The 15,019-nt window shown below is 48.6% G+C and overlaps 1 protein-coding gene across 2 annotated transcripts in view; it reads right to left on the reverse strand.

Annotated features, from left to right (window-relative positions):
* Positions 1–14,940, reverse strand: part of LOC129715335 (uncharacterized) — a 41,216-nt gene extending 26,276 nt beyond the window's left edge. The window contains exons 1-5 of one of the 2 annotated variants that reach the window (XM_055665208.1): positions 12,801–14,940; positions 12,402–12,478; positions 11,533–11,697; positions 9,999–10,140; positions 9,600–9,676 (exon numbers count right to left, since the gene is read on the reverse strand). In XM_055665208.1, coding sequence (XP_055521183.1) covers positions 9,600–9,676; positions 9,999–10,140; positions 11,533–11,697; positions 12,402–12,478; positions 12,801–12,844 — 505 coding nt within the window. In that variant the 5' untranslated portion in view covers positions 12,845–14,940. Of the gene's footprint in view, positions 1–9,599; positions 9,677–9,998; positions 10,147–11,532; positions 11,698–12,401; positions 12,479–12,800 lie in introns of both variants that reach the window. The other variant, XM_055665207.1, reaches the window with a different exon arrangement.
* Between the last annotated feature and the right edge of the window lie 79 nt (positions 14,941–15,019).

Consider the following 15,019-nt stretch of genomic DNA (forward strand, 5'->3'; position numbering starts at 1 on the left):
GGACAGGGGCATCAGAGGGATCCTCCCAGTCAGATCTTCCAACACCATCGGATTTCATTACCAAAGAGCGCTGCCTTCGGGACGGCTGCTGAGGAGAGGACATGGTTGTCCACCTCTTCGCAGAGAGTGAGTTTGCAGAGTCTGGTGAATGATGCATGGATCCTTGTCACGGTTTATCCCGAATAGTTCCGCAACAGAACACTTTGAATGACGGACTGTTTCCCGGGACACATTTGGAGACAGACATCAAGTGCAGCTGTAAGATCATCAACTCGGTGAAAGAACCTCTTTGGTCTGCCAATAAGTTGATGATCTCCCAACAGAGTGAGATGTCCATCAGGCAAAGTTGCCAACTGGCCCACTCCAGATTGAAGGAATACGTGCTGAGGGTGGCAGCGAAGCTTGGTACAGCCAACTGTGAGGGTGGACCACAGTCTGGGGTTCCTCCACTGCTGGACATTGAGTCCAATGGATTCTTTGGAGCGCAGAAGGTTAAGGGGGGACTTGATAGAGGTCTTTAAAATTATGGGAGGGATAGACTGAGTTGACGTGGATAAGCTTTTTCCATAGAGCGCAGGGAAGATTCAAACAACGAGGACATGATCTGAGAATTAAGGGACCAAAGTTTAGGGGCAACATGAGGGGGAACTTCTTTACTCAGAGAGTGGTAGCTGTGTGGAATGAGCTTCCAGAGGAAGTGGTGAAGGCAGGTTCATTTTTATCATTTAAAAATAAATTGGATAGGTATATGGACAGGAAAGGAATGGAGGGTTATGGTCTGAGTGCACGTAGATGGGACTAAGTGAGAGTAAGTGTTCAGCATGGACTAGAAGGGCCGAGATGGCCTGTTTCCATGCTGTAATTGTTATCTGGTTATATGGTTATCTTTCAAACCAAGGGAAGGGATATCACCTCAGGGGCCACGTGTAGCAAGTGGGCTGGTGTAAGGATAGTTTGCAAACACTACCGAATATCACTTTTTCTCACAGAGAGTTGTGAGTTTGTGGAATTTGCTGCTTCAGAGGGCGGTCAATGCCAGTTCTCTGGATACTTTCAAGAGAGAGCTAGATAGGGCTCTTAAAGATAGGGGATATGGGGAAAAGGCAGGACGGGGATATTGATTGGGGACGATCAGCCATGATCATATTGAATGGCGGTGCTGGCTCGAAGGGCTGAATGGCCGACTACTGCACCTATTGTCTATGGTCTATTGTCACAAATTAATGCACAAACACTGAGAACGTCGGTAGAGTTTTCTTGCAGTGTTCGTTTTTTTTTAAGTTAAAAATTCGGAATACAGTATATTTTGGATAACGAAAGACAGCGGGCGGATGGGATCCGTAGTCCCACTGCCGGGAAACCCCAGGAAGCTGGAGCTTACCCACCACACTCCGTGAGGATTCAGGGCGGAGCGCGGTCTAAGTGACTGTGGGGGAACCTCTCAGGGAGTTTGGGTTCCGTGTCCATGCGAGGGGCCCTCTGGAGAGATCTAGGTCATCAGTTTGACCCTCCCCGATAATAACTGAGTCCAAACTAAATAAGGGGGGTGGGGTGTCAAATGGGACAGAGTTAAAGGGAAAGGGAGTAAAGGAATAGTTAAGGACCCCAGACTTAATGGGAAAGAAAACTCACAAAGGGATAGGAGAGTATGGCCAAGTGCAACAGGGATCAATGTGAAAGGTGAGATGCGTAAGGAATTAAAAGTATTTGAATGCACAAAGTATAAGAAGTAAAGTAGATGAGCTTGAGGCTCAGTTAGAGGTTGGTAGATATGACATTGTGGGGAGTACTGAGATGTGGCTGCAGGAGGATCGGGCCTTGCAACTTAATATTCAGGATTATACATCCTATAGAAAGGACGGGCAGGTTGGCAAGATGACGCTAAATGGTGTTATTTACAGACCCCCATATAGTAGCCCGGATGTAGGGTGTAAGTTGCAGCAGGAGGTAAAACTGGCATCTAACAAAGGTAATGCCACGATGGTGATTTCAAATTTGCAGGTCGACTGGGAAAATCAGGTTGGTTCAGGACCCCAAGAAAGAGAGTTTGTAGAGTGCCTCCGAGATGGATTCTAAGAGCAGATTGTAATGGAGCCGACCAGAGAAAAGGCAATTCTGGATTTAGTGTTGTCCAATGAACCAGATTTGATAAGAGAACTTGAGGTAAAAAAAAGCGCTTGGAGGTAGTGATCATAATATGATTAGTTTTAATCTGTAATTTGAGAAGGAGAACGTTAAATTGGAAGTGTCAGTGATGCAGTTGAACAAAGGGGACTATGAGGGCATGAGAGAGGAGCTGGCCAAGGTAGGATGGAAAGGGATCTGGATCTGGATGAGGCAATTGAAGGCAATATCTCGAAGTTTGCGGATGACACTAAGCTGGGGGGCAGTGTTAGCTTTGAGGAGGATGCTAGGAGACTGCAAGGTGACTTGGATAGGCTGGGTGAGTGGGCAAATGTTTGGCAGATGCAGTATAATGTGGATAAATGTGAGGTTATCCATTGTGGCAAAAACGGGAAAGCAGATTATTATCTAAACGGTGGCCGATTGAGAAAGGGGGAGATGCAGCGAGGAGCTGGCCCAGTCATTGAAGTAGGCATGCAGGTGCAGCAGGCAGTAAAGAAAGCGATGGCATAGCAGGCTTTCATGCAAGAGGATTTGAGTATAGCAGGCAGGGATTCTACTGCAGTTGTATAGGGTCCGGTGAGACCACACCTGAGTGCGTGCATCATTTCATTTCAAAAGGAAGAACATTATTCTAGAGGGGAGTAGAGAAGGTTCAAAGACGATTCCTGATGTCAGACATGAAGAAAGATGGATAGGGGTTTATACATAAAATTAGGAAAAATAGAAACTTACAAAATGCTATAACACAGATGCAAAGAGTTCCCGAGCCGGGGAAGTCCAGACAGGGGTCACAGCTTAAGGATAAGGGGGAAATCTTTCATAGGACATGAGGAGAGAACAGAGAGTGGTGAATCTCTGGAACTCTCTGCACAAATGTGCAATATGGGCTGAAAAGATGTAGTACGAGGGGAAGCTGGCCAGGAATTTAAAGAAGGACAGTAAAAGCTTATTTAGGCGCATGTTCGAAGGGAAAAAGTACTAACAAAGTCAAATGTAGGTTTCTTGAAGGCAGACACGGAATGACAGTGAAATTATTAGGAATTTCTGGGAACAAGATGAAATGGCAAAAAGAAGAGTTGAAGGAGACAGGTACTTGACAAGAGATCTGTCTTCATAACTAAAAAAAGACACAAACAATCTCCCAGATTGGGAAACTTTCATAGGGAAGGGACAGAGGATCTAAGGGGGGGGAAGCTGAAGAACTGAAATAAAAGCTTTTCATTAGGTGAGGGAAAAAGAATACAAAGTATTGGGTAGGCAGACTATGGGACTGAAATGGATGATAAATCCCTGTCTTCACTAAGGAAGACACAAATGGTCTGCAGGACAGGGATCTGAGGGGGTAGTGGCTTAGGTGAGAAATAGTAGTGGGTAGTATTGGGACTGATAATTTTGGGCCAGATGGTCTGCATCCCAGGGTCCTGAGGGAGGTGGCTCTAGAAATAGTGGACGTATTGGTGATCATTTTCCAATGTTCAATAGATTCAGGATCAATTCCTGTGGATTGGAGGACAGCTAATGTAATCCCACTTTTCAAGAAAGGAGCGAGAGAGAGAAAACGTGGAATTATGGACCAGTTAACCTGACTTCGGTGGTGGGACGGATGCTGGAGTCAATTATTAAAGAGGTAATAATGGAGGATTTGGATAGCAGTAAAAGGATTAGTCTAAGTCAGCTTGGATTTATGAAAGGAAAATCATGCTTGACTAATCTTCTGGAATTCTTTGATGATGTGACAAGTAAAATGGATGAAGGGGAGTCAGTGGATGTAATGCATCTAGACTTTCAGAAAGCCTTTGATTAGATCCCGCACAGGAGACTGGTAACTAAAATTAGAGCAATAGGTCGTTCGGCCCTTTGAGCCTGCACCGCCATTCAATATGACCATGGCTGATCATCCAACTCAGTATCCTGTACCTGCCTTCTCTCCATACCCCCTGATACCTTTAGCCACAAGGGCCACATCTAACTCCCTCTTAAATATAGCCAATGAACTGGCCTCAACTACCTTCTGTGGCAGAGAATTCCAGAGATTCACCACTCTCTGTGAAAAATGTTTTTCTCACCTCGGTCCTAAAAGATTTCCCCCTTATCCTTAAACTGTGACCCTTGTTCTGGACTTCCCCAACATCGGGAACAATCTTTCTGCATTTAGTCTGTCCAACCCCTTAAGAATTTTGGAAGTTTCTATAAGATCCCCCTCAATCTTCTAAATTCTAGCGAGTACAAGCTGAGTCTATCCAGTCTTTCTTCATATGAAAGTCCTGACATCCCAGGAATCAGTTTGGTGAACCTTCTCTGTACTCCCTCCATGGCAAGAATGTCTTTCCTCAGATTAGGAGACAAAAACTGTACGCAATACTCCAGGTGTGGTCTTACCAAGACCCTGTACAACTGCAGTAGAACCTCCCTGCTCCTATACTCAAATCCTTTTGCTATGAATGCTAACATCCCATTTGCTTTCTTCACTGCCTGCTGCACCTGAATGCCTACTTTCAATGACTGGTGTACCATGACACCCAGGTCTTGTTGCATCTCCCCTTTTCCTAATCGGCCACCGTTCTGATAATAGGCTACTTTCCTGTTTTTCCCACCAAAGGGGACAACCTCACATTTATCCACATTATACTGCATCTGCCATGCATTTGCCCACTCACCCAGCCTATCCAAGTCACCTTGCAGCCTCCTAGCATCCTCCTCACAGCTAACACTGCCCCCCAGCTTCCTGTCACCCGCAAACTTGGAGATGTTGCATTCAATTCCTTCGTCCAAATCATTAATATATATTGTAAATAGCTGCGGTCCCAGCACTGAGCCTTGTGGTGCCCCACTAGTCACTGCCTGCCATTGTGAAAAGGACCCGTTTACTCCTACTCAATGCTTCCTGTCTGTCAACCAGTTCTCTACCCACAGCAATACTGAAACCCCAATTCCGTGTGCTTTAAGTTTGTTTACTAATCTCTTATGTGGGACCTAGTCGAAAGCCTTCTGAAAGTCCAAATATAACACATCCACTGGTTCCCCTTATCCATTCTACTAGTTACATCCTCGAAAAATTCTACAAGATACGTTTGACAGAAAATTGGTTGGCAGACAGGAAGTGTAGGAGTGAACGGGTCCTTTTCAGAATGACAGGCAGTGTAGAGTGGAGTGCCGCAAGGCTCGGTGTTGGGGCCACAACTGTTTACCATATATATTAATGATTTGGAAGAGGGAATTAGGAGCAACACTAGTCAGTTTGCAGATGACACAAAGTTGGGTGGCAGTGTGAACTGTGAAGAGGATGTTAGGAGGTTGCAGTGTGACCTGGACAGGTTGAGTGAGTGGGGAGATGCGTTGGCAGATGCAGTATAATATAGATAAATTGAGGTTATCCACTTGGGTGGCAAAAACAAGGGAGCAGATTATTATCTCTATGGGGTTAGGTTAGGTAAGGGGGAGGTACAGCGAGACCCGGGTGTCCTTGTACACCGGTCATTGAAAGTTGGCGTGCAGGTACAGCAGGCAATGAAGAAAGCTAATGGAATGTTGGCCTACATAACAAGAGGATTTCAGTATAGGAGTAGAGGGGTTCTTCTCCAGTTCGCCAACTTCTTTGAAGAGCTTAACCACTTTTATGGCCGCTTTGACAGAGACAATCAAGAGGTGGCCATCAAGGCTGTGCTCCCTGCTGATCACCAGCCCCTCACACTCACACCCACCAACGTGTATGCGGCATTGAGCAGGATTAATGCACGAAGGGCTGCTGGCCCTAGGGAGGAGGTCCAGTACCTAACAGCATGGTGCGCTGACAACAAGCTGGCCCTTAACACCAAGAAGACCAAGGAGCTCATTGTGGGCTACAGAAGGTCTAGGAGCGGCACGCACACCCCCATCCATATTAACGGGATGGAGGTGAAGCGTGTTTCCGGCTTCAGGTTTCTGGGGGTCAACATCTTTGATGACCTCTCTTGGACCCACAATACCTCAACACTGATTAAGAAGGCTCACCAGCGTCTCTTCTTCCTGAGGAGACTAAAGGAAGTCCATCTGTCTCCTCAGATTCTGGTGAACCTCTACCGCTGCACCATCGAGAGCATCCTTACCAACTGTATCACAGTATGGCAAGTATGGTATGGCAACAGCTCTGTCTCCGACCGGAAAGCACTGCAGAGGGTGGTGAAAACTGCCCAACGCATCACTGGTTCCTCACTCCCCTCCATTGAGCCTGTCTAGAGCAGGCGATGTCTGCGAAGGGTGCGCAACATTGTCAAGGACTGCTCTCACCCCAGCCACAGACTCTTTAGCCTCCTCCTCCACCCTACTTAACTCTGCATCTTGGTGATTGCCAGTCACCCCCCCCTTCGGACACTCCTCCCCAAAAAAAATTGCACTACGGCTACTGTATATACATATATATATGTTACTGTTCTACTATTCTGTGTTCACACTTCTGGTTAAGATGCGAACTGCATTTGGTTGTCTCTGTACTTGTACACGGCACAATGACAATAAAGTTTGAATCTGAATCTGTGTTGTATAGGGCTCTGGTAAGACCACATCTGGTGTATTGTGTACAGTTTTGGTCTCCTAATTTGAGGAAGGACATCCTTGTGATTGAGGCAGTGCAGCGTAGGTTCACGAGATTGATCCCTGGGATGGCAGGACTGTCATACGAGGAAAGATTGAAAAGACTAGGCTTGTATTCACTTGAGTTTAGAAAGATGAGGGGGGATCTTATAGAAACATATAAAATTATAAAAGGACTGGACAGGCTAGATGTAGGAAAAATGTTCCCAATGTTGGGCTAGTTCAGAACCAGGGTCCAGAGTCTTAGAATAGAGGGGAGGCCATTTAGGACTGAGGTGAGCAAAACCTTTTCACCCTTAGTTGTGGAGGCCAAATCACTGGATGGATTTAAGAGAGAGTTAGATGGAGCTCTAGTGGCTGGTGGAATCAAGGGATATGGGGAGAAGGCAGGCACGGGTTATTGATTGGGGACGATCAGCCATGCTCACAATGAATGGTTATGCTGGCTCGAATGGCCGAATGGCCTGCTCCTGCACCTATTTTCTATGTTTCTATGTTTCTAATGCACAAGTAAGCAGACAACGGGGCAAAAGACAATAGACAATAGACAATAGGCCATTTGGCCCTTCAAGCCAGTACCGCCATTCAATGTGATCATGGCTGAACATCCCCAATCAGTACCCCGATTCTGCCTTCTCCCCATATCCCCTGACTCCGCTATGTTTAAGAGCCCTATCTAGCTCTCTCTTGAAAGCATCCAGAGAACCTGCCTCCACTGCCCTCTGAGGCAGAGAATTCCACAGACTGACCACTCTAGGTGAGAAAAAGTGTTTCCTCGTCTCCGTTCTAAATGGCTTACTCCTTATGCTTACATTGTGGCCCCTGGTTCTGGCTTTCCCCCAACGTCGGGAACATGTTTCCTGCCTCTAGTGTGTCCAAGCCCTTAACAATCTTATATATTTCAATGAGAACACCTCTCATCCTTCTAAACTCCAGAGTGTACAAGCCCAGCTGCTCCATTCTCTCAGCATATGACAGTCCCGCCATCCCGGGAATTAACTTTGTAAACCTACGCTGCACTCCCTCAATAGCAAGAATGTCCTTCCTCAAATTAGGGGACCAAAACTGCACACAATACTCCAGGTGTGGTCTCACTAGCTCTATACAACTGCAGAAGGATCTCTTTGCTCCTATATTCGATTCCTCTTATTATAAAGGCCAACATGCTATTCGTTTTCTTCACTGCCTGCTGTACTTGCATGCTTACTTTCATAGACTGATGCACAAGGACCCCCAGATCCCGTTGTGCTACCCCTTTTCCCAACTTGACACCATTTAGATAGTAATCTGCCTTCCTGTTATTGCTACCAAAGTGGATAACCTCACATTTATCCGCATTAAACTTCATCTGCCATGCATCTGCCCACTCCCCCAACCTGTCCAAGTCACCCTGCATTCTCATAGGATCCTCCTCACAGTTCACGCTGCCACCCAGCTGTGTGTCATCTGCAAATTTGCTAATGTTACTTTGAATCCCTTCACCCAAATCATTGATGTATATTGTAAATAGCTGCAGTCTCAGCACCGAGCCTTGCTGTACCCCACTAGTCACAGCCTGCCATTCTGAAAGGGACCCATTAATCCCTACTCTTTGTTTCCTGTCTGCCAACCTATTTTCTATCCATGTCAGCACTCTACCCCCAATACCCTAATTTTGCCCACTAATCTCCTATGTGGGATCTTATCAAATGCTTTCTGAACGTCCAGGTACACTACATCCACTGGCTCTCCCTTGTCCATTTTCCTAGTTACATCTTCAAAAAATTCCAGAAGATTAGTCAAGCATGATTTCCCCTTCGTAAATCCGATCGGACCGATCCTGTTACTGCTGTCCAAATGTCCGGCTATCTCATCTTTTATAATTGACTCCAGCATCTTCCCCACCATCGATGTCAGGCTAACTTGTCTATAATTTCCTGTTTTCTCTCTCCCACCTTTCTTAAAAAGTGGGATAACATTAGCTGCCCTCCAATCCACAGGAACTGATTCTGAGTCTATGGAACATTGGACAATTATCACCAATGCATCCACGATTTCCAGAGCCACTTCCTTAAGTGCCCTGGCTTGCAGACCATCAGGCCCTGGGGATTTATCTGCCTTCAGTCCCATCAGTCTATTCAACACCATTTCCTGCCTAATGTGGATTTCCTTCAGTTCCTCTGTCACCCCAGATCCTCTGGCCACTACTATATCAGCAAGATTGTGTCCTCTTTAGTGAAGACATATCCAAAGTACCTGTTCAAGGTGCTGAAGGTGAAAAAGGTGCTGAACGTCGCCCTCATGCTGATAACCTCCTAAGTCTATGGCTGCATCAACCTGTGTGTAGAGCCAAAGCACGTGGGCACCAAGTGTCACTACCTGCTGCGATTCTACCGGTCCCCGGTGTTGTGAAGTATGGGCCTGGCTCTGTTGCCACACAATGTATCATTTCACTGGACTTTATCAAATCACCTGTCTGTAGACGTTAGACAAACAGCAGGGAAACAGGTCCTTTCTGCCCACCAAGTCCGCACCGACCAGCGATCACCCTGTACACTAACATTACACACACTAAGGACAATTTACAATGTTAATAAAGCCAATTAATCTTCAAACACGTATGGCTTTGGAGTGTGTGAGGAAACTGGAGCAACTTGAGGAAACTCACACGGTCACAGGCAAAACGTACAAACTCCGTACAGACAGCATCTGTTCCACTGCCGGGAAACCCCAGGAAGCTGGAGCTTCCCCACCGCACTGCATGAGGATCCACAACCGGAGTGCGGTCTGAGTGACCGTGGGGGAACCTCTCAGAGAGTTTGGGTTCTGTGTCCATGCGAGGGGCCATCTGGAGAGATCTGGGTCGTCAGTCTGACCCTCCCCCGACAATAACTGAGATCATCTGTTGTAAACTCTAACCCTACCTTCTAACCAGCCTGGGTAATGCCCGGAGCAGTGATCCCCTGGAACGACAGTCTCCGGAATCTTCCATCCACCGGAACTGAAACAACAATCAGAGAGTCAGCCCCTGAACTGAGGGAGTTTGTTCACCCAGAGAAAGACCCGGAAACAGGACCATCCTGACCGCAACCTGTCCCCGTTTAACATTCCCCGGAATCCAATGTTGTTTTCCCTCCGCTTCCGTCTTCCCCGGTCTCTCTCTCCACAATGTGGGATCTCCCTATTCTCAGTATTGATGCCCCGTCCCATTGCAGCAACTGATGATCCCCATCTCCCTACATCTCCCCTTCACACGCCCCTCATTCTCCCCTTTACATTCTCCATCAGTGTCCAATTTCTCAGCAATGATCGCCTCACGTTACCTGTTAAATCTGTACCATCCCACTGTGAGATTTCTATCACCCATCCATGTCCCATCGCTGCACTCAGTGTTGGAACAATCCGTGCTCCTCCAGGGCTGATCCAGGACGGTGTGGGTCACACACGGGTCACCGAGTGCGGAGTCTGTGGCTGAGGGACAGAATGATGTTCGGTGTTAATGTCAAGTTCAGCTCATGTCCCCAGCCTCTTGTTCCCCACCTCCCTCATCTGCATCTCCACCCTCACCAACCCCGAGCACCAATAATCTCCCGTTCACTCCCTGATCAATGACACCATCTCCCGGATAAACGCAGGCACCAATCCCACGTCTCCAAGTTAGAGTATTGGAGGATTTAACTTCCACAATATTGACCTGGAGAGACTTCGTACGAGGGGTTTTGTTTTGGAGAAATGTGTCCAGTGTACTTAGAGAGGTTCCTAAACCAATGTGTGGATCATGCTTCTAGATGTGGGGCTGGAGACACAAGGAAAGGCAGATCCTGGAATCTTGAGCAAAACACAAATGCTGGAGTAACTCAGCGGGTCAGGCAGCATCTGTGGCAGAAATGGATAGGAGACATTTCAGGCTGGAACCCTCGATCAGAGTCGGGAATACCGTGCTGATCTGGACTTAATCTTGGGAAGCGAGGCTGGGAGATAATGGGAGAGTCGGTGGGGAAACATTTTGGGGAGTGTTATCGTAATTCTGTAAGTTTCAAGGTTACATGGATGTCCACTAATTCAGATTGTAAACGAGAGGAAGGCTGGTTTCCATAACGTAAGGCAGGACTGGGCCAAAATAGATTGGATACGGTTATTTGTGGATGAAACAATCCCTAGCAGTGGGACTCGGTTAAATGGAGATGATGAGACTTCAGGGTAAATGTGTTCCCATTCCCGATCATCAGTGGGAGATATCACGGTGTATCTCAGTCCCCAGGGACACTGACTGTGGACAGGAGGGACACTGGGGGTCAGTGGGACATCACAGTGTATCACAGTCGAGGGGAGGGGAGCGAGAGGTGGATCCAGGAGTGAGGGAGTGGAGGGGAGTGTCCTGGGGTAAGGGGTCTGCAAGGATGGGTTCAAGGATGAGGGGTGGGTAGGATGGATTTAGGGATGAGGGGTATGTGGGACGGGTCCAAGGGTGAAGTGGTTGCAGGGATGGGTCCAGGGTTGGGGGAGAGGGAAAGGATGGGTCCAGGAGTGAATGGTGGGTGGGACGGGTCTAGGGGTGAGGAATTATAGGGAATTATAGGGGTGAGAGGGATAGTTCGGGAGCTGAGGGGGATAGTTCTGGTGAACTGGGGGGGGGGGGGGGGGGGGGTAGGGTTCATGGGCGATTCATGTGGTGGTTTGGGCATGGGTTCATGACCGGTGGGGTCAATCAGGGGGGGAGGGGGGATACAAGAGGGGGTGTGGGGGCAATGGACCTGAACTCTCAGCCCACTGTGTGTGTTGGTGACTCAGGACATCCCAGAATATCTCCAAAACCCCGGGGAACTGGAGATGCGTGACTGGGGAACGGGGACCTACCTGTACAATACACAGCGTAGGTGTAGGGTGACGGCCACAGCTGATACACAAAGTAACCGGTGCAGTTCTTCACCCTGATCTCCTGGTTCCTGTAGCAGATGTTACTGCCCACAATGAAACAGACTGTCCTGGTCACCTCCCCGTCTCCCACACTGGGATGGGGACCTGGAATGAGGATTATAAACATTGTAAAATGTACCCGGTGCCACAGTGCGGTGGGGAATGTGAATGTGGAGCCAGTGTAAGGCAGTGATCACAAGCCACAGTCGGGTCTGACCTGCCTCAGTCAGCGGTGAGCTGCTGCCCTCACCCTCCCCGCCCACACTCCCCACAGCAGCCCCTGCTCCCTGAGACCGGCTCCTGGTGCTGACACCCTAGGGTGCCGGGGTCTGGACTGGAAACACAAGCCCCACCCCTGATGGGTGCTGAATTATGAAAGTAGAAACTGGAACTGACCCACACAACTTTAATCACAAACAATTAGAAATTAAAACCAATAATCTATCTTTGTGTAAATGTTGTGTGTATTTAATTTCTCCACCTCATTGCTGAACTGTGGGTGTCCTGAGACGGGCCCAGCTCCCTGGGAGCTGCTCCTCCACTGAAACTGCTCCGGCTCTGATCTGGAGCAGGGACAGCGGGCGGATGGGACCCGTAGCCCCACTGCCGGGAAACCCCAGGAAGCTGGAGCTTCCCCACCGCACTCCGTGAGGATCCAGGGCCGGAGCGCGGTCTGAGTGACTGTGGGGGAACCTCTCAGGGAGTTTGGGTTCCGTGTCCGTGCGAGGGGCCCTCTGGAGAGATCTGGGTCGTCAGTCTGACCCTCCCCGACAATAACTGAGATCATCTGTTGTAAACTCTGACCCTACCGTCTAACCAGCCTGGTCTTTCCCCGGAGCAGTGATTCTCTGGAACGACAGTCTCCGGAATCTTCCATCCACCGGAACTGAAACAACAATCAGAGAATCAGCCCCTGAACTGAGGGAGTTTGGTCACCCAGAGAAAGACCCGGAAACAGGACCATCCTGACCGCACCCCGTCCCAGTTCAACATTCCCCAGAATCCAATGTTGTTTTCCCTCCGCTTCCGTCTTCCTCGGTCTCTCTCTCCACAATGTGGGATCTCCCCATTCTCAGTATTGATGCCCCGTCCCATTGCAGCAACTGATGATCCCCATCTCCCTACATCTCCCCTTCACACGCCCCTCATTCTCCCCTTTACATTCTCCATCAGTGTCCAATTTCTCAGCAATGATCGCCTCACGTTACCTGTTAAATCTGTACCATCCCACGGCGAGATTTCTATCACCCATCAATGTCCCAGCTCTGCACTCAGTGTTGGAACAATCCGTGCTCCTCCAGGGCTGATCCAGGACGGTGTGGGTCACACACGGGTCACCGAGTGCGGAGTCTGTGGCTGAGGGACAGAATGATGTTCGGTGTTAATGTCAAGTTCAGCTCATGTCCCCAGCCTCTTGTTCCCCACCTCCCTCATCTGCATCTCCACCCTCACCAACCCCGAGCACCAATAATCTCCCGTTCACTCCCTGATCAATGACACCATCTCCCGGATAAACGCTGGCACCAATCCCACGTCTGTAAACCCAGCTTCATCGCTCTTCCACCATGAACTGATTGCCACAAGGCCGACCACTCGGCCCATCAGCTTCATGCCAGTGTCTAGGGGATCGATCTCATCAGTCCCATTGCCCCTCTCCTTACTTCCATGTAGTCCTGCACCTTGGTCATTCTCTGACACCGGCCGATCAAATGTGGCCATTAACCCACACTGGGGCATTTTACAGATGCTGATTAACGTCCCAGCTAGTTTCAGCGATGTGGGAGAAACTGGAGCACCTGGGGAAACCCACACAGTCACGGGGAGAACATGCAAACTCCACACAGATAGCACCGGAAATCAGTATTGTTACACTGGCGCCGGGAGAGTGGGAGCCAGCAGGAGACTGTGGCCCGGAATATGAAATGGAGCATGAGATCCGGGGTCCCAGCAACTGGGAGGGAGGGAGCTCTGGGAAAGGAGGTCAGGCAGAGTCATAGTGGTGGGTGACTCCATTTGTCCGATGTGCGGACAGTAGATTCTGTGGTGACAGGTGAGACTCGAGGATGGTGCGTTGCCTCCCTGGTGCCAGGGTCCAAGATGTCACGAGCCGAATTCAGAACATCCTCGAGAGGGAAGGTGAACAGCCGGAAGTAGTTGTGCACGTGGGCACAAATGACATGGGTAAGAAGAGGGAGGAGATTGTGCAACGTGAGTATAGAGAACTAGGTAGGAGGCTGTAAAGCAGGACTTCTACGCTGGTTATCCCTGGGTTGCTTTCAGTTCCTTGTGCTAGTGAGGGTAGGAACAGGGAGATAGGGGATCTGAATGTGTGGTTGAGGAGTTGGTGCAGGGGGCAGGGATTTAGATTTCTACATCACTGGAATCTCTTCTGGGGCAGGGGTAACATGTACAAAAGGGACGGGTTGCACCTTAATTGGAAGGGGACCCACATTCTGGCAGGCAGGTTTGCTTGTGCTACACGGGTGGGTTTAAACAATAAAGTGGTGGGGTGGTGTCAATAACGTGGACACGTATCCGTGCAGTTAACGGGAAAGAGAGTGTAGGAAAGGTCACGTTTAAATTAACAGTGCAGGGGGATGAGACCCAATGCAAGGAGATAGAGGGCCATAAATGGAGGGCAAAAGCAAAAGGGAGAAGGGTGATAAGAAAAACTATCCTGAAAGCTCTGTGGTTTAATGCGAGGAGCATTCAAATAAGGATACATTGAATGCACTGTTAGTTGGAATTATGGAGACAAGGCTCCAGGGTGACCAAGGCTGGGAGATAAACATGCAGGGGCATTCGATATTCAGGAAGGATAGACAGAAAGGAAGAGGAGCTGGTTAAAGAGGAGATTAATGCAATAGCAAGGAGAGACATTAGCTTGGATGCTGTTGAATCAATACGGCTAGAACTGTGAAATAGCCTAGGGCAGAAAACGCCTGTTGGAGTGGTATACAGACCACCAAACAGCATTAGGGAGGTTGGGGATTGCATCAAGCAGGAAATTAGGGATGTGTGTAGCAAAGGTACAGCAGTTATCATGGGTGACTTTAATCTACATATGGATTGGGCCAACCAAATTGGTCACAGTGCTGAGGAGGAGGATTTCCTGGAATGCATACGATGGGTTTTTAAACCAATATGTAGAGGAACCGATCCTACATATCCTAGGATTACTCAATCCTAGACTGGATATTGTGTAATGAGGAATTAGTTAGCAATCTTGTTGTGCAAGGCCCCTTGGGTAATAGTGGACCGTTGGCTGATCACCAACGGTGATGAAACAAAATACAGAGCAGAGGAGCAGAACCTGGCGGACTGGTGCACAACTTGTCACTAAACACCTCCAAGACCAAGGAGCTGATTATCCACTTCAGGAGGACATATAATGGGGAATATGCCCCAATCTCCATCTATGGGGTCA

This window comes from Leucoraja erinacea, unplaced genomic scaffold (assembly GCF_028641065.1).
Source record: "Leucoraja erinacea ecotype New England unplaced genomic scaffold, Leri_hhj_1 Leri_1129S, whole genome shotgun sequence".
Classification (NCBI taxonomy): Eukaryota; Metazoa; Chordata; class Chondrichthyes; order Rajiformes; family Rajidae; genus Leucoraja; species Leucoraja erinaceus.